The sequence below is a fragment of the Rhipicephalus sanguineus genome, chromosome 3, assembly GCF_013339695.2.
Source record: "Rhipicephalus sanguineus isolate Rsan-2018 chromosome 3, BIME_Rsan_1.4, whole genome shotgun sequence".
NCBI classification, from domain to species: Eukaryota; Metazoa; Arthropoda; class Arachnida; order Ixodida; family Ixodidae; genus Rhipicephalus; species Rhipicephalus sanguineus.
The window spans coordinates 191,663,301-191,689,077 of NC_051178.1; the positions used below are offsets into that span (position 1 = coordinate 191,663,301).

Below are 25,777 nucleotides of genomic sequence, written 5' to 3' on the forward strand. Positions count from 1 at the left end.
AGGCACTCTGCCAATCACGCTAAGGCTGCGGGCCAGTGATGTCATCATTTGGAGATGTCAAAGCACCCCCTATAATACCGCGAAAGTGTAGATATTGCTGGTGTAGGATCTCATGAGAATACTGCCCAAGGTGCCACACCCAATGTCTTCATCAGCCGCAGCAGCAGTAGATTTATTGAGAAGATATGTATGCTTAAGCGATGCGAGAGCCACACGGCATGGCAGGAGCCGTGTGTTCGAAGATTGCCCCATGCTGGTCGGGTGCGAGAAAACTCACTATGCAACGCTGCACAGTTTCTTCAAATGTAAACATTGAAATAAAAGTGTGTGCACTTCATGACTCTCAATTTTTTTTTCGTTTCCCGCTTCATACGTTCTTTCGGCCACATGCAAAACATATAACCTGGATTCTACTTCCAGAAGAAGTACGGCAAGGCAATTGTAACTTGCAGAGTGTATTGGCTGACGACACAGTGAGGAGGAATGCAATCAGACAATTAACATTTATAGTCGTCCGCAACAGCTCCTCTTATTTGCTAACAGCACAGTGAGTATTTTTTTTGTATAAAAAATATTTGTAAACCACGAAAAATAAATATGCTTTTTTCACCATTTATGAAGACCTCAAAACAAGTATCAATGTAGCAGTGACAATCGTTTGAATATTTATAGGCTATCCTTCAACACACGATACTTACTAAACGAAAAATGACAGAAAAACTTTAACGTCGAAAAGCAGAACACCCTATAAGTGCAATCACTCGAAGGTACTTCATTTCATGAATATCAAACACACTTTGGTATGACATATTGCAAACACAAGTGTAAGCGCATGATTTGTGTGTTATACTTGTAATGCCCTAATGTTGCGAGGGAACCTTTAAGAAAAAAAAAAAAAGCCCACACACCTCTAGGGACTGCCGCAAAAAAGTCCTCTTCTCGTGCTGAGCCCAGTCTATGCATTCCTTGCACAGTTCCACCTGGACAAAAGACAGTGCAGTGTCACCCAATGCATCAGTGCCATTTTCCCTCCACATGACAAAAAACATGGAATTCAAAATGCACCTTACTGAGTATTTATCTAAACAAATACACAAGCCTCGACTGCTACGCCCATACATGCATTTGCTTCAGTTCGTCAAATATGTACCACTGGTTTGAAGCGCTTGTAAAGCCACTATATTAATGAGAACTAACAGACAATATTAATATTGTATCTAACAAAAAAAAAAGAGCCCTTAAAGAGCCATCTTCTTTCCTTCATTGTAAAGCCACTGTTACTTCAACTCCTAAGGCACTCGGACGCAAGTGTTACAGTAGTCAGTGGGTACACATAGGTGCCACCACTATCTGCATGACATTCTACGTGACGTAACTGGTTAAACATGAATAAAGCTGGCCGTGGCATCTATGAAATATTTGCGAGGTTAATTGAATGGAACTGTTCAGCCCCAGTTCCAACATGCATGCAAGACAACTCAACAGGATTTGTTTAAAGGCATTGCTCTTGAAATCACAATTCTACAGAGTGCCTGAAAGGTTACATGCTAATAACCTGTGCACCAGCAATGCCTTGCGGACCAATCAGAATTATTCTACTAAAGCAGAGAGGGGACATTAACAGCTTTCATTTGTAGCTATACCTATACAGTTGAACCCGTTTATAACAAACTCGAAAGTCGCAAAAAGTGGTCGTTATATATCAGTAGTTCGTTGTATATGGACTCGCCCTTAAAAACGTGCGCTTAGCGGCCAAGCCTTTTTTTTCTTTGCACTTTTATTAAAATGCTAACAAGCCCTTCGGTGACAAGCTAAGCCTTTTCGCGTCGCCCGCTGCATGCTCACGAGTGAATTAACCGCCTTTGCAATGAGCTGACACCATTTCACCGAAGCGCGGTACCGCGACGTGGAGCCGATCATCCCTGGCTAGTTGCGTGCAGCGCGTCGCCTACTCGGCTCGCGGAGTCCCTGCCGGGCCGCTTGCTGTATGCTGTATGCGCGCGTTTGTACGTTCTTCGTGCTTGCTTCACTCCGGACCGTGCACGGGTGTAGCGACTAGCCTCTTCGTTCAACGCGGCGAAAACAAGCATTTTGCAAGCAACGCGCACTCGACGTCTCCGCAATGCTTTCGCGGCCCTACACGACGATGCGCGGCGCACTTGAGTTGTCACGTAGTCAAACACGCAGTATATGCTCACTGTCAGTGCATCGACGTTTCTCGGTGCCCGCGCCGGTCAACAACAGCGAGCTACTTTCGTTTCTACAAAGCGACGCGCACTTGCGGTCTCGCACGACGCGGCGGCGGCGAACTTGCGAACGGCAGGTAGCGTGGCGCGCTCGTACCGCCGCGCAGCCGAGCGGATATCTACAGATGACTGGTTGTCGGCTATAAGTCATAATGGCACGTTCATGGGCGGCCGCCACCTCACCTTCGCTCTTTTCTGATGCTTATCCGCGAAAGCATAGCCGCAATCGCGCGGAAGTCGTAATCACCGATCGACCGGTCTCTGCCGTTACCGAAAACACGGACGACCTTTTGCGGCACATTGTGGCGTCGACGAGTTTAGGGACGCAGTGAACCTTTTTGCGATGGACAGTTATCGCGGTTATCACTTCTTGCATTTATGCCTTCTTGCGTTCCAAGGCATTGTTTGGTTCATCGCAGGCGGTCGTAGCTGCAAAGAACGGCGTCAGGACAGGGTACCATGCGAAAGCCGACCGCAAGGCTTCATGCTGCCTACTATTTTTTTTCTTCCTCACTGCCATTCTGCCACTGAAGAAACGCCTGGAAAGTGAGCGACCTCGCTCGCAGCGTCCGAAATCTGCGTGCGGTGCTCGCCGATCTGGGATATCTTAGTCGCGAGCACCGTGGTCGCGAGTTAACTGGAGCGGGGCACGCGCGAGCGCGCTCCCCTGTCACGCTTTAGAAGGAATGTTTTAACTTTTTTTCGCTTCGTATGCACCATATTTTTACCGCGACCGTGTCTGACGTGTTCGTTGTAAAAGTAGGTGGCTTTGAAAAATGTTCAGTATATGTGGACGCAGCATCAATGGTTAGCATAGGAAAATCGTAAGTGCACCGAAATATGGTCGTTATAACCGATGGATCGTTATATGTGGGATCGTTATATGTGGGTGTGACTGTATTCCTTTCCTCTGCCCGCAGAAGACAGCGTGCCTTCACCAGATGGCAGAAAGTCTTACCTCAAGGCCTGTGCCAGCCTCCATGTCGAGAAACATGTCGACGAGGGCGCGAACAAGCTTGGCCGCTTTAGCTTTACTGAACGAGTTGAGCATCGGCCGTGTTGACTTGATCAAGTCACCGAGCTCTGAGAAGAAGACGAGAAAGATGCAAGAAGTTCAAAAATCAGTCAGTCCGCTGGAAATGCGCTCTGCTAGCCACAGCCCCAATGGCACCACTGAAGAAACTCCCGAGCAACTTTTATTTCAATAGCAAAATCGAAGCATGCAAATGGTGAGCTTGCAGTGTCTACTTTTCCCACTAGCTGACTGTGCATTACTGGATTACCAGTGAGAGAAACATGAGCAACTGGACGGGTGGCGCCACACGGCAGTGCAGACCTCAATCGGGCATATGCAGAAACATTATTGCAGACGACGAAGTCTATTGCTACACTGCTGGTGTAAAGTTTCGACAGCAGTGTAATTGCAAATGAACTTCCTTTTTAAACGTTTTAACAAGAACACTCCACGAACAAAGAAGAAAATTAGACAATGCAAAAGTTTCACAGCATGCCACTGCCATCTTCAAAAACTTGGTATTACGTGATGTGCAGTGCACATACTGAACACGCAACTTTCATCATTCATCACTTAGGGGAATTAATAATACACCCGTCCAAATTGATAGCAAGTCATCACTGCAGTATCGGCTTCATCAAAGACTCATGTTGTTTATCCTCAAATGTCACGTTTCCTCAAAATACGTAATCCACTGATCACATTCAGTGAGTAATTTTGCCACGCAGGCATAGAAAATGACATTAACTTCCGAATGCCTTAAAGGAGTACTGATACAAATTTTAAATATTTTCGGATTGTTGTGCTAAATAAAAACACTGGTGTCGAGAACCCTAAAAAAGAGTATTGTGCTGCCTGGGAATGCAGCAAAAATATTTTTAATACCGCTACCTTAAAAAAGCACTTTCGGTTTCGATATCGAGGGGGCGGCTTCTCAGTGACGTTTCATCGCAGTGTGACGTCACTGGGAGACAGCTACTCAAGACATACTCGTGGCAGATCTGTCATCTGCTTGTGGTGCACGTAAACGACGATTAATGAATTGTCATCCAGCGACCCAGACAGTGATTTCTGCGATTTAGGCTGCATGCAGGACGCATGAATCGCTAAATCAGTGGATCTGCGTTGACTCGTCGGGATAATGTCGATTGTGCTGGGGCTCGCTTGCGGATGCTAAGTGATGAAAACTTTAAAATCAAAGCAAAATATTCTATACATGTTGTCCGACTCTGGCGTGTGGAGAGCGTTAACACTGCATACCAAGGAAACGTAAAATGTCCCTTTTGCGATGTCTCAAAATCGTATCAGTACTCCTTTAAGATTTAATGCCATTTGCGCGGTGCCACACGGGAAAATCAAATGGCACACGCACACGTTGATGCCCTTCATCACCAAATGTCTTCGCTAGAACTCCTTCGGCTGAGAAATGTGTACTCTCGATGCCAAAGCTTGCTCATTGCAGTACACATAAAACATTTAAAAATGCATCTATCGTGTCAAAAATATTTTATACATGACTTTTAACACATAGCATGTTATTTCCCAGTCGCATTATAGCAAAATTCACTTCAGAATTGCAACGGCTTCGATATGACAGACATCGTGTCGGATTCTAAGCTTTGGATTCAACAAGCAATGGCCGAAGTTTCTGTGGTCAGTTGCAATGTTGTATAAGACAGGAACAAACGCAAGCTAATGGCACCATAACATGCTTGCTTCTACATTCGTTAACGCAGAGTAGACGTGTTAAAATGCGTGTTTATATTCTATTATTACCCTGAAATTGCTCATTTCAAGAGTCACTGTTATTAAATTTAGACGTGTGGCAGCTCCGCCGAAAAAAATGTCATTCAGGAACTTAATGCCCCAACTACTATTTGTCACTTCCTGTGCCCGTGTGGCATGTGTATTATTGAAAGAACGACACCGCTTACCTTTAGCCTTGCCCGCCTTGCTGAGCCTCTGGCCCTCTTCCAGGATCTTCCGCACTGTATCCTGTGGATCTTCGTCATCCTGTGTCGACCCCTCCGGTGCTATTTCAAAACAAGCACTGCATTAGGCATAGACTGGTACGATCATATATGAGGAATATGGTAAGGTAGACGAGTAGGGACTGGCTCTGGAAAAGTATTTCTAACACCATGACGACACATAATAATTAAAAATAAACATGTAAAGCAGCTCATACTCCATAAGATTTGCTTACTAGTGCAGTTAATCTTCATGTTTCGCGTATAGAATGATATTTCACCAATTTCTAGCTAATTTCTATACCTTCTAATTGCCTCTCGGTTGCGCAAGCCGTTATTTTCGTGCCCTCCCGGTAATTTCCACCGCTTGGGTCTTTTCTCCTACGCCCTAATATCAGCAAACAATAGATTTTTTTTTAATCAATTCACCTGCGGCCGAATGACAGAGGCAATCGAAACAACGACCTCGTAATACGCTACCGTTTTACAGCGACGAGTAACCAACAAGCCTCTGCTGACGACCTTGGCATAAAAGCATTGCCGCCAGCTGGGTCAAAAAAGGGTACTATGCAGAATCACTAGAGTCGCAAGTAAATTACCGAGGTCCATGATCATGTCGCAGCTAACAACCATGGCTGATAGGCGCGCGACAACAAAAACGAACCTGCGTCTGCTCACAAACCTCAAACGACTATGACAACAAACACAAGTTCGGGCAAACTATTGCACAACCGGGTAAACCAAAAATAAACATTTGCCCCGGGCTTCGTAGCTGATGGAAGTGACGTCACCGTGACGGGCACATTCGGGACAACCGATGTGTCAGCGACCTAGGATCTTAGGTTTCGGATCGCTTTGTAGTGTTCGCGTAGAGCTGAAGTTTTTATACTAAATTCTGCAGCACCATCGGAACACTGGGGGTAAATTATCGCGGCAATTTAACTCGCTTAGGACGGCTACAAACACGCACGAAGGCCATTGACGTTCAAACACACTGCCAAGCTCCGCTTAATCGGGTCAAGGTGCGATTATATAATTAAAATGAAAAAAAAAATAAATTGCGCGCTCGTTAGTAACCGTTTGCATGAAACCTACTTGTGTCATCGTTTTGGGAAGATTTGGCGAAGACTACGTGATTAAAACATCAGCAGACAGCCAAGACCTAGGCAGTTATGCTGCTTTATCGCTACTCGCAATGCACTGCTAGGTGGTCGGGCTGCGACCAATGGATGACTAGACAAGCCAAAAAAAAAAAAATGCGTTTCCAGAACTATTATAACACTGCCGACTGAAACAACGCGCTGTAAAAAAACTGAAACTGCGCGCCACTCACTCGACAGGTTCGCCGGCGGTACGTTCGACCAGCACATAAAACAGCAACTCATGCTCCCTGCGTGTGTTCGAAAACGCTTGTGCAACGTGCAGTCAGCCTTGTCAAACGTTAATTTGGTTAAGTTTCAATGAAACGCGTCTTCAATTAACTTAGTAGCCCATCGAAATGCCGGTGGAGGACGTAAAGACCCTTTAAACGGCAATCGGCAACGGGAACCGACGAGCAGGGGGTGCCCCGTAGGAGCGCACGGGTTAGGCCTACAACCACGGCGATTTACCTTAGTTGAACAAAGTTAGTGCTGTCTATGACGAGGTAGGTAAGCAAGAAACAAAAGTGAAGTAAAATAAATGATTTTTTTCCCTACCTGCAGTTCGGAAAGGAGGTAGGTCCTTGTTTTTGTCTAAATTTACCGTCACTCTGGACCTTTCAACTATTGCTGCTGCAGCCATCTTTACATAAACTCTCGCGAAAGTTCGCTGTGTGCGTTGATACTCGCGAATTGGTGACACATGCGTACAGTGTTCTAGAAGTTTATAGTGCGCTCACTGAGCGGCGGAGCGTGACGCACTTCATGTCGCCGCCGACAGGCGGCGCGGCTCACAGCGTCACCTGAAACTTTCCGGCGGGTTGCAGGGCGCGGATGGCGCGCATTGTTGTTTTGCGCGCAAGAAAAGTCAATCTTACGGTGCGCAACTCACGGAAGTTCTTTTGATGCAAGTTTTCGGTGTGTTGTGAAATAAATTACTGTCGTTGTGACTGATTTACGGAGGGCGAGCGATGTTTTAAGCGGCTATTGCATAAATGAATGCTCCTCCACGCAGCCGTTGCAATAACAGGGTGTGTAATTGGGGGCGTTCGGTTTTTTTTTTTTGTCCGGCTGATCGATACGATTTTCAATGCACTTTCGCCACTGTAGCTGTCATAGCGACTTCACTCCCGCCTTTCGAGCCCCACTATGCCGAATATAAACAACGCCTCATTTAAAAAAATTCTTCGCGTATATATGATCTAGCTGGTCTGTGTAACTAACCCACTTAATGTTCTTTTTTTTTTTCGCGAATCAATAATGGGCGGAATCACTCGGCTTCGTAATAAATGTATCCGCACCGTACGCTTAAAAATTTTTTATTTACAGACGTAGATCGTACAAGGTTACCAAAACTGCAGTTGGACTCGTATACCCAATAAAAAAATATTTATACATAGTTAATATGAGTACATAACAAGTAACATGTATCACGTGCGTACACATTTTTATTGCACCTTGGAATTGCACCAGCGCGGATAAAACAGGACACGAAGAAACACTCGACAGTGTCACGCACTGACATACTGATTTTATATACACAAAACCCTGCCTATGTATGCGCAAATGTTTGCCATATCACAATATGAATTATCAATGCCGAAAATGTCACTCGTGGTCGAACAATAAACAGATGCAACAAACGTGTATGAACATCTGCTAGTCGACTACGAAAATGAAAAATAAAGGACAGCAAGAAACGCCGGCGATGTTTGCAGTCGACAGCCGACGACAACGTCGACCTACCAGCAACTGGGGCATCCCAAAGAGAGCCCAATCCCTTTGGACCTCCCCCGCTTCCTAATGAGAGCTACTTCAGCCCCCATCTACATCTCCTTTTTCTGTACGTCACTATCCAGCCCGTTTCATCCGTCAGTATAGTTCTGTGCTTAGGACTTCGATAGCGAAACAAGCAACGACGTACCAGCATTCTTTATTATTTTTTTAGAAGTACCCCTAACCCCCCCCCCCCCCCCCCCCTTTTTTTTTTACTAAAGCACGAGTATGGTTTTGTTGTCACCACCCTCGCGCGTTTTCTTGCTTTTATTGCTTTCACACTTGACTCTGCGGTCACTCCTAGCTTCGTTGGGTCCAGCTGTTTTTTGTTGTCAAACGCAGCCCCAGAAATTTCTCTGCACGTACGCTGCATGCTCTATGTGCACGACCGCCTGAGGCTGTAAAAAAGCACGTCCTTCCCGTCCAGATGCAGCGGCGGGCCGTCTTTGAGACAGTTGCGATTTGCGGATAGACACAGATGCCGATCCTTCAGAAAAACAAGCATATATAAGTGCAGTAAAGCGGCACGCGGGGTGCCGACAAAGGTCCTTCAAGCGAATGAACGGAGTGAACATGCGCTGCAGGGCACACACAAATGGAAACAGTAGCTTCAACTACTTGGATCAGTTTAAAAAAAAAAGAATAAAATGCTCGACTCCCTCCCCTCCTCATTTTTTTTTTTGTGATCTCTTTTGTGTCATTGTGGTGGCCCTCTCCCCGCCACCAACCCCGCGTTTGTTGATACCCCCGCAACTACAGCGTAACCAGCCTAACCCCCACCGACCAAGGGGACGCGCTCCACACCCCGCAGGAGTTTTCAGGAGAAACTGGCGGCAGCGCCCCTGGCGGGCGCTCAAGCTGTCGACGCGGAGAGGGCCGCGGCGGCGCGGCGCAGGGATACGGCAGTGAGCCCACTGCCCCATTCTAGTACACTGTACACATGCGCTTGCAGCGCCGAAAAAAAAAAAAGCGGTGTGCGTTGCTAAAAACTGTCAAAGCACGGCGTCGTTAAATTAGCCAAATACATTGGTGACAAAAACTCCGAATATCTGACTTAAACATAACTTCCTCGCCATGACGTACTAGTCGTTGCATAAAAGGCAGTATTGAGGCCACAGCACGTATTGCTGCAGCCTCACACCACATTACCATCAACGCTGGTTACCATCCTGCATCATCTGTCTACTACTCTTAACGAAAATGGGCGCGAAAATTGAATGGTCTTAATGTTCGCTTCTTCTATTAGTCCGTCAACAAGACGCTGAGAGGAAACAACGCATCTCTCTCTCTTCACTACCATTTTATTTGTTGTTTCCTTTCGCGAATATGTTTCGGTACCGATGTTACGAGTGGAATTCGTCCGTTTTTCACGAAATGCTTCTCTTCCTTCGTCTATCCGGATAAATTGATTTTTCGGAAAATGTATTTGGCTGGACTAGGACGAAAGGATAATTTTAGCACTGCACCTTTCTATTGCAACGTGCTCAGTCAAGTTGCTTTCGCCATTTTTTTTTTAAACTATAACAACAAAGCTCTACGATAGACAATATATCCCTACATACTTCCAGACTCATTAACCGGTACTACCACACACATGTGATGGACAGATTCACAAGACCGCTTATATTTAATGGACATTACTGCCACACGCGTTGTGCGTCATACGCTCTTTTGCATTGTTAACACAAACACCAGAACAGTGATATCAAGCCACTGGCATCACTGTTCCCATATGCTCCCACTGCTATCATTGTCCAGGAAATTCCTACACCATTTACTTGCCTCAGCACCAGCTCCAACAAGCTGGTTCATGTAGAGTATAATGAAGTCCTTCAGTATTTCTGTTACCCCAAACTCTTGTAACCTGCGAAGAACAACTTCACTGCCAAAACCTGTGCGGCCAGTCGTTATGTAATGGAATTAAAGAATAGAATGGAAAGAATTGTCAGCAAAAGGTGGCTCCAATCTAAGGTCTGCAGGCTCGCCACATTCCCACAATTTCATTTGTTGTTCTATGGCAGCAAATACCTTGAAAGCACCTTCCACATGTGTATGAATGAAACACATTTTGAAATCATGGAACAAATTGATTATTGCTCCATTTATAGTTACATGCAATCGATTGTAAACAACTGAAATAACCTTTTTTTTTTTTATTGACTGCTGGAGTGGCCAAAGTATTATGAAAGGCATCTTAATGGAAGCATCTGCATTATTTTATATGATGTCTCATTTGCACTCAATACAGAAAAAGCGTTTTTGCATTCTACTCTCACTAAACGAACCTGCCACAATTGGGAATTGAAGTTGCTAGGTACTGATGAATGATAGTTATCAGTTTACTAATGTGCCAAAAATCTTGCGCCCATTTTCTATAGGGCTAATATAAAAAAAAATAGTACCTCTGGTCATTAGGCATCTGTACAAGTGTCTAAATGTACATGCATCTATAATATTCCATACAGAATAAATTTTCTCTGCAATGACAATACTGTATTCAGCTTAAAGGTGACAAAGTTACGTACTATCGCGCTCAGTATGAGCAACATCGTGCGAGCGTGAGGCCGAGCGCTTTGCAAGGTTGTACAGTGGCGCCGATCATGGCATATTTTCGAGTTATCGAGAGAGAGTGTGGCTGCTTGTGCGAGCGCGCATCGCCCCCATTTGCTTGCTTTCATTCTCGAAGTTACCCTTTTCGAAGGTGATCACATCGCAGAGAAACGACGAGGGCGAGGGTGAAAGCGAGTGGAGGCGATGCGCACTCGCAGGGACAGCCAAACTCTCTCCCGATAACTCGAAAATATGCCATGATCGGCACCACTGTACAACCTTTCAGAGCGCTCGGCCACGCGTTCGCGGGATGTAGCTCATACTGAGCGCGATAGTACATAACGAACAAACTAAAGAGAGGGCCCCCTTCCCCAGAAAAACAAGCTTTTCCCCAAAACGCTCATGCTATCGGTGTTGGGATCATTCTGCGCTAAACTGCCGTGGCTCCACCTATGGGCAATGAAAGTTACGAAGCCAGCTAAAATCAGCAAGGCCCTAGATGACAAAAGCCAGCATTTGATGAGAAATAAGCACAAAGCACACATTTTCCCTCCATATGAATACAGCGATTACATGGCGATTACTTACAAAAGTTTTGCGAGCATGTAGTGGGTGCTGGTTGAAACTTCAGGCAGTGCACCACCACACATATCACTGTCCAATCCCGCAATGTTGGTTCCGAATTCAGACTTTAAAAAATGACAAAATACCGATTATGCTCATTCACTTTTATTTATTGTTACTATACCAGCAAATACACGCTCCACATTGTAAACAGTAATTTCGGGAGCTCCAAAACGGCGCCACTTTATATTAGAGGCAGAGAAGGGGCCAAGAAAATTTTTTTTTCTTCACACCAGCCACTTGATGCTAAAAAAAAAATCTCCATTTTGAAAAAAAAAAGCACTTGTATAAAAATGCTAGCTAAAAAAATGCTCTATTGTTCCTTCTTCCATACGAATAAAAATATTTGGTATGAGGAAAAAAAAAAGCGATTAGCACCACATTACAATGTCAGAACATCTTCCATACATGAAAAGTCACTTGCTCTGCCTCACGGAAAGAAGAAAAAAACAAACTGCATGAAAGTCAGGAGAGAGAGGTAAAAAAAAACTCTCACAAAACAATTGCACTTGGTGTACACGTGCAAGAAAATCAGCCGAGAAATAGAGCTTCCACTTCCGGCAAAAACCTGAGATCATGACTGAGTCTTTTCTTTCGCATACTTTTCATGACCACCACAAACAAGATGGAATAATATACTATGGATACTTGGCACAAATAGATGTTTGAAACAAAGGACGACACGAGGAATGGTGAGGGAAAAAAATAATATCTTGCAAACATAGTACACTTTTGCACACCACCCTTTCTTTGGCGTAACGCTGTAGCAGATGCATTAGAATGTGTGGATTGCCCACTTCTCAGCATAACACACGAGCCATCCCGCCAAACAATACAAGCCAACTACGCATACAAAACATTGTGCACGCTTTAACAGTGACAATTGCACATGAAGTGAAGGGTCTGATCTTTTTTCAAGAAATGACTGCAGTGTGGATGAGTTGCATTGTTCCTGAAGTACTCTTGTGTTCTGCCTCCCGCATCTGCTCACTCACTTTCCGAGGCCAACCGACGCAGGCGTCCGTTGCCCAATGGCAATAGTTTTTTTTTTTAATAGCTATATGACACGCGAATGGACTAGCTGTCGATCACAGACCTTCTAAAAAATATTCTTTTGTACTGTGTAAAAAAAAAAACAGCTACGCAAAAATACCTGCGCATGAGGCAAACAGTATCACATTCTGCCGTGAACGATACACGAAAACCGTAACAACAGTTTACGCAAAAGCTTTTCTGGCACCACAGTAACAGAAAAAGTAGGCGCAAGCAGCGACTGAGTAGATGAGTGATGCTGCCCGCCATAATCACAGACGCAGGTGTACTGTGCGAGCCTCTAGAGAAGGAACACCGATCACGGACAGAGCAAAAAAAAAAAAAAAATGTTTGGATACACGCATGAAATGGGTAAACAGTTTCCCCGCATGCCGCTTTGACTTTGAAATCCCTTTGGTACGAGTCAGGAAACTCGTAACAAAAGAACATAGGGACCTTCAGGCTTTCAGCGCTTGAACAGCGTGTTTTATATTAAGTATAGTGCCTGGACTAAATTCTGACAGACAAGCTGCACTTTACACGTACTAAGAAACAAAAGAAAAATAAATCAGTGGTACTCTGTGTGCTAGATCTTTTAAAACCGACAATTTTCTACCCCAATAGGAAAAGTGCCTTCTTGAGCGATGTGTTTTGTGTGCTCTGGTTGCGCACGGTTGGTTACCTATGGCAGAGACACTTACAAACATTTGCAATTTGTGCGCTCTAGGCAATTACCGGAAGAAGTAAGTTGTCAATATCATTCCAAGAATGGAACGGCCAGTTGCTCAGCAAGACGTCCACGCCTTTATGTCCCAAATACGAGACTGCACCGCTTGTGTAATGGCACTTGAATATTTGCAAACGTACCGAATGGAGAGATGCAACTGAAATCTCGGGTCAACTGCAATGGATATCTGCGAGTGCCGAGATTTTTCACCTGCGGCACCCGCACACAAGTACAGTTACAAAATCGAGAAACCGGTCATGGACATACAGTGTGCGTAACATTTGTAAGAACAGTGTGTGTCGCTTCAGCAGCAGCCGCCTTGTTCAAAACCAATAGGGTTGCATATCATGAACAGCAAGGCTGAAGTTGAAATAAATAGTTGAGAGTGATGCCGCTGAAACATAACCACATCAAGGGACACACATTCCACACACAAATATCCAGAGACAACGTGGCTGCAAACACTTTAGGAGAAACAAGTGCAAGGTAAAAAAAAAATTACTAGAAGCATTTCTTTTTAACATCTTTTAAAAGTATTGCATCCACATGAATGACCCTTTGATCAATGCTTGTGCTACAGAAAGCTTCTTGTAACTTTCAACACTGCCTCGTTTCCACGTGTAGCGTATGACAAAGACTTCCAACATCAAGACTTTGGCTGCAGTGCAGTTCGGAACATCACCACATAAACTTCTTGAAGAAGCAATTCAATAACAATCGACTGTACGTGCTAACAGCAGCACATATCACTTGCCCTCCCGTTTTTTAAAAGGGTGCGCAGATTTTTTTTTTTTTTTTTTTGCTTACGATTTGAACAGTAGAAGACAACACAATTGTGCCTCGTCAGTCAGATCCCCTGAAAATGTTTCTATCGCCGATTTGTGTGCACGTGGCAATTGTAGGGTTAAAGCTTGTCCTTTAAAAAAAACTACTGTTTGTAAAGGTATTCCATCCTCAGAATTCCTACGAAAGATTACGTATTCCGTATAAGTATTTAGCATATTGGTCACTCGAATTTGTTCATTATCCAGTTGTGCATTGCTATTTCCCATACAAAGTAATGTTTAACTATCGAAGTGACCGAACTAAAGAGGCAGAATCATGCTATGTGCAACAGGCAAATAAACCTGTACAATCCCCTCCCCCCACAAGAAAGTGCTATACTTGGGTGGCTGAACCACAATTGCTTTGCAGGTACAAAAGTATGCTGAGCAAAAGAAGAATGCTTAACTTTCGACATAATGAAGAAAAGGAGCCTAGCCAAGCGCTGAAAATTTTAAGGCAGCTCTAGTTGGCCAATAATGTAGCATTTTTGCATGACCTGCCCATGAGAAATGCCTTAGAGTGAGGAACACTGGTAAGATGAGATGCCCCAGAGGTGGAAACAAGTTTGACTGGTCTGTGCAAGCAAAAAAAATGACCTGCAGACACAGTCCGAGAATATTCAGATACGAAAAAAATGCCAGGTGGAAAGGCAGGTGAAATCTAAAAAGTACTGTCAGCTGGGAGAAGAAGAAGTAAAGTAGGCTGCAGTTGGCATACTTTAAGATTTCGAATGAGGCATCTGTAACAGATCTGCGAGGGAAGAAGCGGTGGTGGTGGAAGAAGATGAGCTCATTAGCATCCCATCATCATCAGTAGGTAGAAGGGGAGGAGCGTGGTGGAGAAGGCAGGCTTTCAGGGGCACTGGGAGCGGGTGCTGCAGGGGGTGGGAGGAGTGCCGAAGAGGCAGTCACGCCAGGTTGCCCCAGAGCCTGGATGCTTGCTGGACTCGCCAGATTGGGGTTGACCATCAAGGAGATCCCGTTCACTACCTGCAAAGTTAGGCAACATCGTCGATACATCTGCATCACAAGTGAGTATATTGACTCTTTTAACCACGCGCAGACTAGTGTCGCAATTCTAGCGACGGATATTTCTATTCAGCGACCGACAACTTTCCCAAGCAACATAACAGTGCACTTTCAAAGGTGCTTGGAAAGAGCTTTCTAAGACAAATTCGTCTATGATGAAGCAACAGTGGTCTTTGCTCAAGGAGGGAATATGCCGAGATTAATTTCACCAAGAAAAGCAGGCTTTGCAGTGCTCATAAGCTGCGTGTTTATTAAATAGCTTGCAAAACCCATCAAGAAAAGGTCCTAGCACTGCAAGTGCTGTAGTTTCAATAAATATGTACAAATGTTTTCAGCCCCATACAAATGCTATGCAGCCTTGCTATGTAAAGCAAAGCAACTACAGGGTTTCATGTGACAAAACCACAACATAATCATGAGGGACGCCACAGCGGGGGGTTTCCAAATTATATTTCACCACCTGGGGTTCTTGAATGTGCACCTAAATCTAAAGCACACAGGCCTCTAGCATTTTACCTACAATGAAATGCGGCCACCGCAGCCGGGATTTGATCCCGCAACCTTCGTGTTAGCAGTCGAGCACCATAACCACTTGACCACCATGGCGGGTCTGTTGACCCAACTCGGCCCATATTTTTTTTTTCACTGTCCCTCCCGACTTCAAACTTCAAGGTGGCAACATACCTTTGGTATACTCCTCAAGGGAGAGGAGGGCTTCGGGGGGCGCGGTATAGCGCCGTTGCCTTGGCGCCAGCTCGCGAGGCCGCCGCGGGGTCTGTACCGATGAGTTGGTTCCAAGAAGCGGGCTTTGGGCGGTGGGGGTGGCAGTGCCCTCATTGGAAGTACTGGTGGCATGCTGGACGGAGGGGCTGGAAGGGCCCTTAGTCCCTGTACAGCAAGTGTCAACATCAAGCATCAATGACAGCACTTGTAGGGGATATCACCCAGTGTTGCTGAATTCAGAAACTTTCCAGCTAAGATATCAGGTTTTGAGCCACCTTAAAGATATTCAATATTTATTTTTCGCCCGTGGCAACCAAGCGCAGGCGTCCAACTCCCAAGACTCGCACGACCCGCGTCTCACGAACGAGCTCGAAGAGTTTAGGCGTGCCAATGATAGTCTCAGGAAAGAAAACGCTCAATTCAAGCAGGAAATCAGTCGCCTAGCCACCGAGATAGCCGAAATACGAAAAATGGCGCTCAAACCGCCGGCTCCTCCGGCCGCCGCAAGTTCGTCGGCCATGGACACGGCGAAGGCTCCCTCCAAGGCGGGTGCAGTGAAGCGTCGCGCCCTGGATAGCTCGAGGGAAGACGAGACTCTGGAACTCCTTTCGGAGCTCCAACATACAGTCAGGCCTCTCTCAAGTACAAGAAATGATCGCGCACCCCCAGCTGGGTCTGGTTGCCCTCAGCGAGAGAATACTTAGACTGGAGGGGACCCACCAGGGATTTTCGCCGAGCACATCGACAGCACCAGTCCCAAACTTGAACAGTGTCATTGCCCCACCGACAGAAGGTGCCATCCTGCAGGCGGCCCTTTCGAAACCCATCCCCAAGACCAAACATGGATAACGAAACTAACGTCATAACAATGTGGCAGTGGAATTGCGCAGGGTTCGTCAGCAAACGGGCAACCCTGCGACAATACCTAAAAGGCATAAAAGACAAACCTCAAGTTATCACCATGCAAGAAACGATCACATCATCACACATCAGGCTTCCCGGTTTCCTCACTGTGGCTTCCACTGAAAGGGGAAGGGGGGTCGCCACTCTGGTCAGTAAAAGGTTCACGTGCATTCAGCGAGACCTCGGTCCCGTGGACAATGGGGCCGAGTACGTCATGACGGTACTCCTTGTCGACAACCCTAAGCGATGCTTACGGAGGAACAGTATCTTCATATTAAATGTTTACTTTAGACCCATCGTACACAGAGCCAGGGCTGGTGGTCTTCTGAAGAAGGCAGTGCATTTTGCCGGCTGTCAACCTCTTGTCGTCATGGGGGACTTCAATGCCCAGCATCAGGCGTGGGGCTACCACACCAATACGAAGAAGGGTAGAGACATCTGGCACACGACAACGGAGGAAGATCTTACACTGGTCACCAATAAGGACTTCCCGACCAGGAGAGGGAACTCGGTGTGCCGAGATACAACCCCGGATCTCACCTTTGTCAAGAATCTGGAAAATGTCAAGTGGACAAACACAGCTGCGGACCTCGGTAGCGATCACTGCATCATCGAAGTGGTGATAGAAGTTGCCCGTAACAAGACGAGGACCTTTAAGTTCATCGGCTGGGGCTTGTTTCGAGCCAATTGCTCCGAGCGCGCCCTCCCACCGGATGCAGATCTAGATTCTTGGTGCGAGGGGTTAAAAGATGTGGCTAGCGCCGCCAAAGAGGTGACAACCGACCTAGAGGTGGACAGGATGGACAGTAGGCTCGCGCATCTGTTGGAAGCCAAGCAGGCACTACTCGCGAGATGGAAGACTCAGCGCCATAACAGAAGACTGCGCAAGAAAATATCCGAAATCAACAAAACGGTAGAAGATCATTGCAAGGTCTTATGCAAGCAGCAATGGGATGAGCTGTGTGAATCTATGGAGGGCCAGCTCAAGACCGGTAAAAGCTGGAGACTCCTCAAGCACCTACTCCACGATGGCAACACCAAGTCCAATCAGAAGAGAGCTTTGGCGAAAGCTGTCCATTTGGCTACCGACTCGACTCCAGATGAGGCGATCACGGAGCAGCTCATAGACAAGTACCTGGCGGCCACGGATGATCCGGTGCCTCCTCAGTTTCCCGACTACGAAGGGCATGACGCGGCATCCATGGACAAGGACTTCACCGTGGCTGAGGTCAAGCGAGTTCTCGCATCCCTCAATAGCAGATCTGCCCCTGGGCCAGATGGGGTAACCAACAAAATGCTCAAGCACCTCGACGATGACTCAATCGAGTTTTTTACAGACAAGATCAACGAAATCTGGCGCAGCGGTCTCATCCCCAAGAGCTGGAAAGTGGCCTGCACAGTACTAATACCCAAGCCGGGTAAGGCGCCGAGCATCGAGAATCTTAGGCCAATCTCCTTGACGTCGTGCGTCAGGAAGGTGGCCGAGCACGCCATGCTCAACCGCCTCACTGTCCACCTCGAGTCTAACGAATGCTATACCCACAACATGATTGGCTTTCGGTCGGGGCTCTCGACTCAGGACGCCATGAAGTTGATCAAACACCAGGTCATTGACTCCGGCTCCGCCGACACCAAGGCGATTCTCAGATTGGATTTGGAAAAGGCTTTTGACAACATATCGCACGCCTTTATGCTGAAGAGCTTGTCTCAGTTTCATGTCGGCAAGCGGGCGTACAATTTCGTGCGCTCCTTCCTTTCCTCGAGGTCCACAAGACTGAAGATTGACGATTTTTTGACCCACGAAATTACCCTTGGGCCAAAGGGGACACCTCAGGGGGCGGTGATCTCCCCGACGCTGTTCAATATCTGCATGATCAACCTGTCGAGGGCCTTGAACAAGATACCGAACATTAACCACACGATCTATGCGGACGACATCACCATCTGGTCCCTCAGCGGATGTGAGGGTCAGGTCGAGAGTGCTTTGCAAGAGGCCATCGATGTGACGCAGCGCTATCTCCTCCCCACCACGCTAAGGTGCTCGCCTGCTAAGTCCGAGCTCTTACTCTACAAGAAGAGGCCCAGAGGCGGTTGTCACCGGTCCTGGAAACCAGCAGCGGAGAGCCACATTACGTTATTCACCGATAACGGCTCCCCAGTTCCGCGGGTGGACACTATCAGGGTCCTAGGAATGTTTATCGAGTCTAACGGCGCCAATGGAGCCGCCATCAAACGTATTTGTTCCAAGACCGAAAGCGCCCTAGGACTGATTCGAAGAATCGCTAACAGGCAGCGCGGAATCAGGGAGGACAATCTGATTCGGATTATCCACGCATTCGTACTAAAGCCCCTCCATCGCGTCTACTGCCGCTTTTTTAAGTACCGCCACCTATTGTTTGACGACGACGCCCACTTCCGGTTCCGGAGCTTCCGGAAGGAAGTTCTTGAGCCACTTCCTTCCGCTTTTTCCTTCCATCTTGTTTCTGCGCACGCATGTGCACATGCGAGAAAGCTCATATTTGCTTCTCCGTTTCGCAAGTGTTGTTGTTTTGAGCTTCATCGTAAACTGCCTGCCGCCGAGCGAGTTTTCGCTCGGTGTTTCTGCGTCGCGAGGGCATGGGCGGGCATCAGGCGGGCATGGGGCAGGTGCATCAACCGGAAAAGCAGCAGAAACATCATGGTGGCACTTCGGCTTCCGCTATGGGGGGAACCGGTGTAAAGGGAGAGGAAGCGGACGAGTTGGCGCTACTTAACCTAGCCGGCGGAAAACGCATGGAGGGGCTTTAATTCGTACTATGCCACCTCGCTTATTCGGCGGCCATGCACAACTGGCTCGTGTCGGAGCGCAACAAAATCAATGCCCTAATCAGAAGAGTCTTCAAGCTGGCTCTTGGCATTCCTGTTCGAACGCACACGGAAGACCTCCTCAAGTTGGGAATCCACAACACGTTCGAAGAAATTGTCGAAGCTCAAGAGTTTTCACAGTTTGTCAGACTGTCTGGCACCCCAGCGGGTAGAGCCATACTCGGCATGCTGGGACGCAACCCCGCGGTTATAGTGCCTAGAATATACTGGCTAGTGTGCTGAGCGGAGGGGGTTTACTATGGGAGGAGGTGGCAGGGCTGGTGATGCCTGCCAACTTTCGCCGCCAGGCGGCGACGCTTGTCGCAAAGGTGTAGCCTGCGCGCCGGTTTGGCCGCTGCCTCCGTAGTTTTACAAGAGCTGCGTGCCTCGTGTGAGTTTGTGTTGGTGACTTCTGCGATGTTCGTTGTGTACGCACGTGCAAATGAGAACTGCAAAGTGTAATAATGCAACGGGAGAAGCATCAGGGCAGGCAAAAAACATGCTTCGTGCCACTGTGTCGGAGTGGCTATCGCTCAAACCCGTTCGCCGTGCCGTCGGACGCTGCGCGACTTGCCGAGTGGGAGCGGCTCATCAAAAGAGAGGACCGTAAGCTTACTCTCACGTGTGTGGTTTGCGAAAAACATTTTGAGGATATCTACGTCGAAAGAACCTTCAGAGTCACAGTGAATGGCGTCGTGAACGAGATCGCCAGGGAGAGACCACGCCTGAAACCCGACGCAGTGCCAACGGTATTTGACAACTACCCTAAGCACTTCCTGCCTAAAAAGGCAGCGAAAAGGAAAGTTCGGAACATTTGTGACCAACCAGCCGCTAAACGGCAAAAGTGCGGGGCCGTTACAGATGTGAGTAATGGGTCATCAAGCATAGACTGCAGTGCGTCCGAGGAGCCGCCAGCAGCAGAGCAGACGAACCATGGCCCGAGCTCACAGCATCAGCAGCAGCCAAGCAGTGTACAGTCCAATGTAGTTCAAGCTGAACATCCGTTCTGTAAAATTTCTATCCCTGCGGCATGGACTCGGCTGAGCAAAGCACCAGCTGGTTCGGCTGCCTACGCGCATTATCGGGCCGAGAACAACAACTTTGCTGCGCTATTTATTGAAAGAATGGTGACGTTTGGCGCTGTCATGCCAGAACGGGGTTCTGTGATGGCTACAGCATATTTCCGTGGGAAATGAAAAAAGCAGGCACGTGCTTACGACAACGCAAGAAGCGGAAGTATTAATCAAGGAAGTTGCATCGCAAGTTCTCTGTGGTGGGTGTGGCCTTAAACCTGATTCGGGAAAGTTTACAGCATTCAGGGGACTGTATTTTGCTGAAAAGTGTCGGCTTGTTATTGACAATGAAGGCGAGAGCTGTGCGCCGTGCAAATATTTGCGAAGACTTGTGCAAAATAAACTGCGCAGGAAAAAGCACACAGCCAGCGTTCAGTCTAAAACAAGCTCGAAACAATCATGCAATCCCATGAATTGCAGCAACATCTCTCGTGCTCTGAAAAGAGCGAAAAGAAAACTGGCTGGTGTGCAGCTACAAGTGGCCTGTATGAAGGCCCTAAACGAGGCACTGAATGAATCTGCGGTGCAAGCAAGAATATCAACCCTCCCCCAAAAGCAGCAGCTTGCTGTGAAGACCTGTTTTCTTGCTGCCCGAAGGCGATCTACCAAAGGCATGTCATATGATGAAAACTGGATTGTTGAGTGCCTTATGATGCGAATGCAAAGCCCAAGACTGTACGAGCACCTGCGCAGAGAAAAGATATTTGTTCTGCCGGGGCGAGCTTGCTTGCAAAAATACCTGCAGCAGTTTAAAGGCAGTTTTGGACTTAATCCAAATATATTTTCTGCCCTAAAAGAAAAAACTAAGAATATGGATTCCTTTAGCCGCCACGGGGGCCTGCTCATCGACGAACTCAAGCTCTCGGAGCATCTTAATGTGAAGTCTACTGGTAAGTCTCTATATTGTTCTCAATATTCATATTGTGAAAACATTCATGTGGACCTGCATGGAATGCAAGATGCTATCCTAGCTTGGAACGACATGCACTTAAAAGTGGCTTTGATAAATCGCTTTTATGTGTGTACTTGAAGTTCATAATATTGTTGTTTTGTTTTTTAGGTGATATAGAAGGCTTTGTTGACCTTGGAGCGCATACAACACATGATCAAAAGGGCGTCCTGGCTGACCATGGGATGGTTGTGCTTTTCCAACCTTTCACAGGTATGGTTTATCATATCAGACTGTACTTTTGAGGTAGCTGACTTTTTGAACATTTTTACTCTCCCAGGAAACTGGACACAAGTCCTTGGAGTGTTCTCCTCAAGAGGAAACGTGAAGGCTGCTACCCTAGCAAAGATTATTGTGGAAGCTACTGTTCTTGCAGAACAAGCAGGCCTTTATGTCGATACCATAACGTGTGACGGGGCCACATGGAACCGTAGTATGTGGCGTATTTTTGGAATACAGGGTAAATGAATCACTCCGTGCAAGCATGAATGAAATTAGGTTGACACGTACATATGCTTAATAATGCTTTCTGGGGTTTTACGTCCCGAAACCACAATATGATTACGAGACACTGTATGTAGAGCCACTACAATGTCTCACCACGGCAGGTCATGCATATAGCTTATATGTGATTTTACTTTTCGTTGTGTCAGCACGGCACAACTGCTTGGGATATTCAGCATACTTATTCGAGCATTCTCAGACATTCACGCGTTCACTCCCGCTCGCAAAAGCGGGAGTGAAAAACTAGAGGTTTGAGTAAGTGTTAACGTGAGTGCACGCTGGTAGATGTGAGTGTCAGCCCGAGTGAGTGCCAGTCAGTGAGTGGATATGCATGCAAAGCCTGGAGAAAGTCAATATGAAAGAACACTTTGCTGCAGTGCTGACATATGGTATAGAATGAGTGCTACGTGCATGGGTGCACGTAGTATTCATTCAATTGGAGTACTGTGTTGTGGGAGAGCACACGCGCCCATTTCCTTTCCTTAAGGCTGGCGCGATCGCGAACTGACGGCGGTAGCCAAGGGACCAGTAGGAGAGGAGCACCGTCGCCCTTTCCGGACAACCCCTTCTTTCCCGCCGCTCCTCGCGTCAATCCTCGCATCCCAGCTCGCGGGAAAGGGAACTCACCCTGCGAGGGAAACAACCCTCGCGGTGGGGAGGGACACGGGAAGTGAATAAAACAACCGGGCAGACAGGCAGACGGTCTCTCGTGCCCTGCTGACCTGCGAGGTAACACCTCATCGCCCCAAGTTCCGCGAGCTGAACATCGACCGAAGGTGTAAGCCATACCCTTTGTTTCTACGAGAGCGGACTATCCCTCTACGCGACATTTACGCGTTATTGCTAGCGTAGCAATAAAGTGTTGTTTGTTGTGCTAGCCTGTTGCCTTATTCGCCCGAACTTGTCGTAGCTGCAATGACGCGCGCTACGGGAAGGGGACGTTGACACGGTACGGCTATTTGCGGCTGGGACCAGAGCTAGGCTTCTGCACCAGCCGTGCGTAGAGCGGACCCCCTCAGTGTTCTCCAATTGAATGTATTCAATTGACTGGAGTGTAACCACATGTCTCAGCTAATTTTTGTCTTACTCTAGTGGGCACCACGTACCGCACCACTTTGGCTGCGGATGTTTTTGTTCTTTGTGATTAACAGTGAGCTCCACTGTTCTCCCAACAGGCTCGTCACGTCGTCTGAGGAGCAGCACAAACCACCCAGTTGACCCACAAAGGCAACTTTATTTTGTATCGGATTTTCCGCATTTACTAAAAAATGTGAGGAATGGATTTGTCAGCAAGGGCTACATGACACCATATGGACACGTTCACTGTTGTATAATTGAAGTAGCGTGGAAGGCTTATTGTGAGCATGTCACCCTTAAGGCGATGCCTAGCATTACGCTTGCTCATATACACTCAAACCTCGATATAACGAACTCGGATATAACGAATTATCGGTTATAACGAAGTAAATGAAGAATAGTCTTGTAATACTTAGTGTTAAAAATAAACGTTTATAACGAATTTTCAGATATAACGAAGTTATTTTCGTGGCAGATGTGACTTTGTTATAATGAGGTTTGAGTGTAAAGCCAAATTCGTTTGAGAAAATGAAGGTGGACCTAGCCTTTCAACTCTTCGGAGAACAAATGATTAAAGCAGTAACCCTCTATAAGGAAAAAATAAGCTCTGTATACTGTTACGTTTGGTTTTAAAATTCATCGAGGCAGACGCCATTGAGCGTACAGCGGTCTGCCAGAATGCTGTCTCCCCCCCGTATCGGCGCTTAGACGGAGGCAGGAACGCCGATTCTTCTTGGAGGAGCTTTTGCCGGGCGAGCGGACATGTCGCCGTGGATGGATTTCCCAGAAAAAGGACGTCGGAATTCGGAGACCCCTTTTTGGCTTGTTCTTCTCTGCGTGAGATAGCACCGCGGGAGAGATTCTCACCCAGTCACTTCTGCCTTCTACCCTACCGCAGCAGGGAAAATTAACCTGCGCCGGAGGGAGCGGTCTGCGTGTTTTCCGGAATTCGACACACCCGCTTTATCGTGCGTTTTGGTCAGCGTGGGACTGCGCCGTTGAAGACGCTCCCATCAACCCAGGTGGGGCCTTCACCCGAGGCAGCCATCATTCAACGCTTCTTCCAAGTATTACTGGCAGTGGAAGCGGAGGTCATCGGCCCTTTCCCCTTTGGACTGAAACTCCTCGCCGACCTTCTCACCTACGAGTCTTCGGGGCGTGGCGAGTGTATTGTGTGACTCTTTGCCTCCTTTCGGGAGGCCGGACGCCAGGACGACAGGTCACCGGATTGGCGGGAGACGCTGACACCGGTTTGCCCGTGCTTCTGCAGTGACGGTCTCGGGGCTATAAAAGCCGAAGACTTTTGACGTTATTGCTCTGCTCTCTTTTCACTCCTATCTCTTAACCATGTAAATAAATCTACGTTCCTTCTTGAAAGAACGCGCCTCCTCACTGGGAATCATCGGCTATGGGGACGGACGGCGGGAGCCAGCTACCGTAACGAGACCCGCCGAACCCCAACTCCTAACAATACCAAAGAGTGAAACCAACAGAAGATTTTTTGCCGCTGTTCAACCGGCTCATTCGTGTGATGACATCCAGAACAAGCGACTGTGCACTACGAGCCAAGAGTGGTCATAATAAGTTTTTGAAGGAGTTCTTAGAATATTTAGATAAATGGGAAGAGTGCACTAAGACAGTGGGTGGTGGGTTTCTTTCTGAAAGTACAGCTGGTAACAATCAAGAGCACGCTTGACTTGCTGACCTACCTGAGCACAACTGAGGGCTTCAAGTACTTGCTGACGTCCCGTTTGAGTCAGGACAAGCTTGAGAACCTCTTTGGAATTATCCGGCAGTCATCGGGCTGCAATGACCACCCCACTGTATCTCAGTTTTTGGCGACTGTAAACCTAATGGCATTTTACAACTTAGCCAAGTCTCCAAGGGGAGGTAACTGTCCATCAGGTGTCGTTAAAGCATTGCTGAGCCCATCCTCATTGATGAGCACACCTCAGAAAACTCTGTTGATGTCTATAGATGATCTCTTTGATAAGGGGAAGGTTGATGAGGCCGAAGAAGTGATTGATTCTGCTGTTGCTCGAAGTGACCACTCTGGCTATACAGAGAAAAAAAAGCCACAGTGCCTTGACATATTATGTCGCTGGATATGTGGCTAGGAAGACTGTGGCAAAAAACTGTTGCCCTAGCTGCGCTGCGTGTCTATGTACAACATAATATGAGGCGACCATGGATATCGATTGCTGGTTCACAGCACATTTTGACAATGGTGGTCTGGTGTACCCAAGTCATGCCCTTTCAGAAGCCATATTACTTATGGAGAATGCATTTACTACTTTTTTCAGTAAGCATGCCTTGCACGAGGAGAGCTTGGCCGATTTTGGCAATGAGCTGCATGTGGTCACCTTGCCAAAACTTGGTTGCCCTGAGCACGAGGCAGCTACTAGGCTGTCAATTGTGAAGTTTTATATTTTGTTAAGAATAAGGTTCTATATTAAAGGGCTCAACAAGGACAGAGGCTCACAGGCAGCGGCAAAAATTGTTGAAGTTGAGACGCTGCAACTAGATTGCTAGTACTGACGCACTGTGTTTTTTCCTTTTTGTATGTGAACTAGCTTCTTGCCTGAACGGTGCGACCGGGTGCACTCTTTTAGCAATTTTATGCAGCGCTTTGTTTTCTGTTGGAGTACAGATGAGGATTTTGCTATTTTTTTGTATGAAGCAGTTGTGTATTTCCCTGCCTGTAAAACATTTTTCACTGTGTTTTGCTGATTAAGAATTGGTATTATGACTATTTGTATTGTGCCCCTTTTG

At 47.0% G+C, this 25,777-nt stretch overlaps 3 protein-coding genes across 14 annotated transcripts in view; all 3 read right to left on the reverse strand.

Annotated features, from left to right (window-relative positions):
- LOC119387921 (5'-AMP-activated protein kinase subunit gamma-2) overlaps positions 1-25,777 on the reverse strand; it is a gene marked incomplete in the record, with an annotated part of 450,148 nt that overhangs the window by 312,857 nt on the left and 111,514 nt on the right.
- The window catches only part of LOC119387929 (26S proteasome non-ATPase regulatory subunit 11), a 219,464-nt gene that overhangs the window by 11,758 nt on the left and 181,929 nt on the right, over positions 1-25,777 (reverse strand). For 2 of the 5 annotated variants that reach the window (XM_049413761.1, XM_049413762.1), the window contains exons 2-4: positions 5,196-5,294; positions 3,205-3,329; positions 909-980 (exon numbers count right to left, since the gene is read on the reverse strand). In XM_049413761.1, the coding sequence (XP_049269718.1) occupies positions 909-980; positions 3,205-3,329; positions 5,196-5,294 (296 nt within the window). Of the gene's footprint in view, positions 1-908; positions 981-3,204; positions 3,330-5,195; positions 5,295-5,830; positions 5,880-6,564; positions 6,632-6,928; positions 7,028-25,777 lie in introns of those variants that run through there. The other 3 variants (XM_037655506.2, XM_037655507.2, XM_037655508.2) reach the window with 3 other exon arrangements.
- LOC119387935 (protein boule-like) overlaps positions 11,408-25,777 on the reverse strand; it is a 232,121-nt gene continuing 217,751 nt past the window's right edge. For 2 of the 8 annotated variants that reach the window (XM_049413765.1, XM_049413763.1), the window contains exons 11-12: positions 15,617-15,820; positions 11,408-14,893 (exon numbers count right to left, since the gene is read on the reverse strand). In XM_049413765.1, coding sequence (XP_049269722.1) covers positions 14,714-14,893; positions 15,617-15,820 — 384 coding nt within the window. In that variant the 3' untranslated portion in view covers positions 11,408-14,713. The remainder of the gene's footprint in view (positions 14,894-15,616; positions 15,821-25,777) is intronic. The other 6 variants (XR_007415483.1, XR_007415481.1, XR_007415482.1 and 3 more) reach the window with 3 other exon arrangements.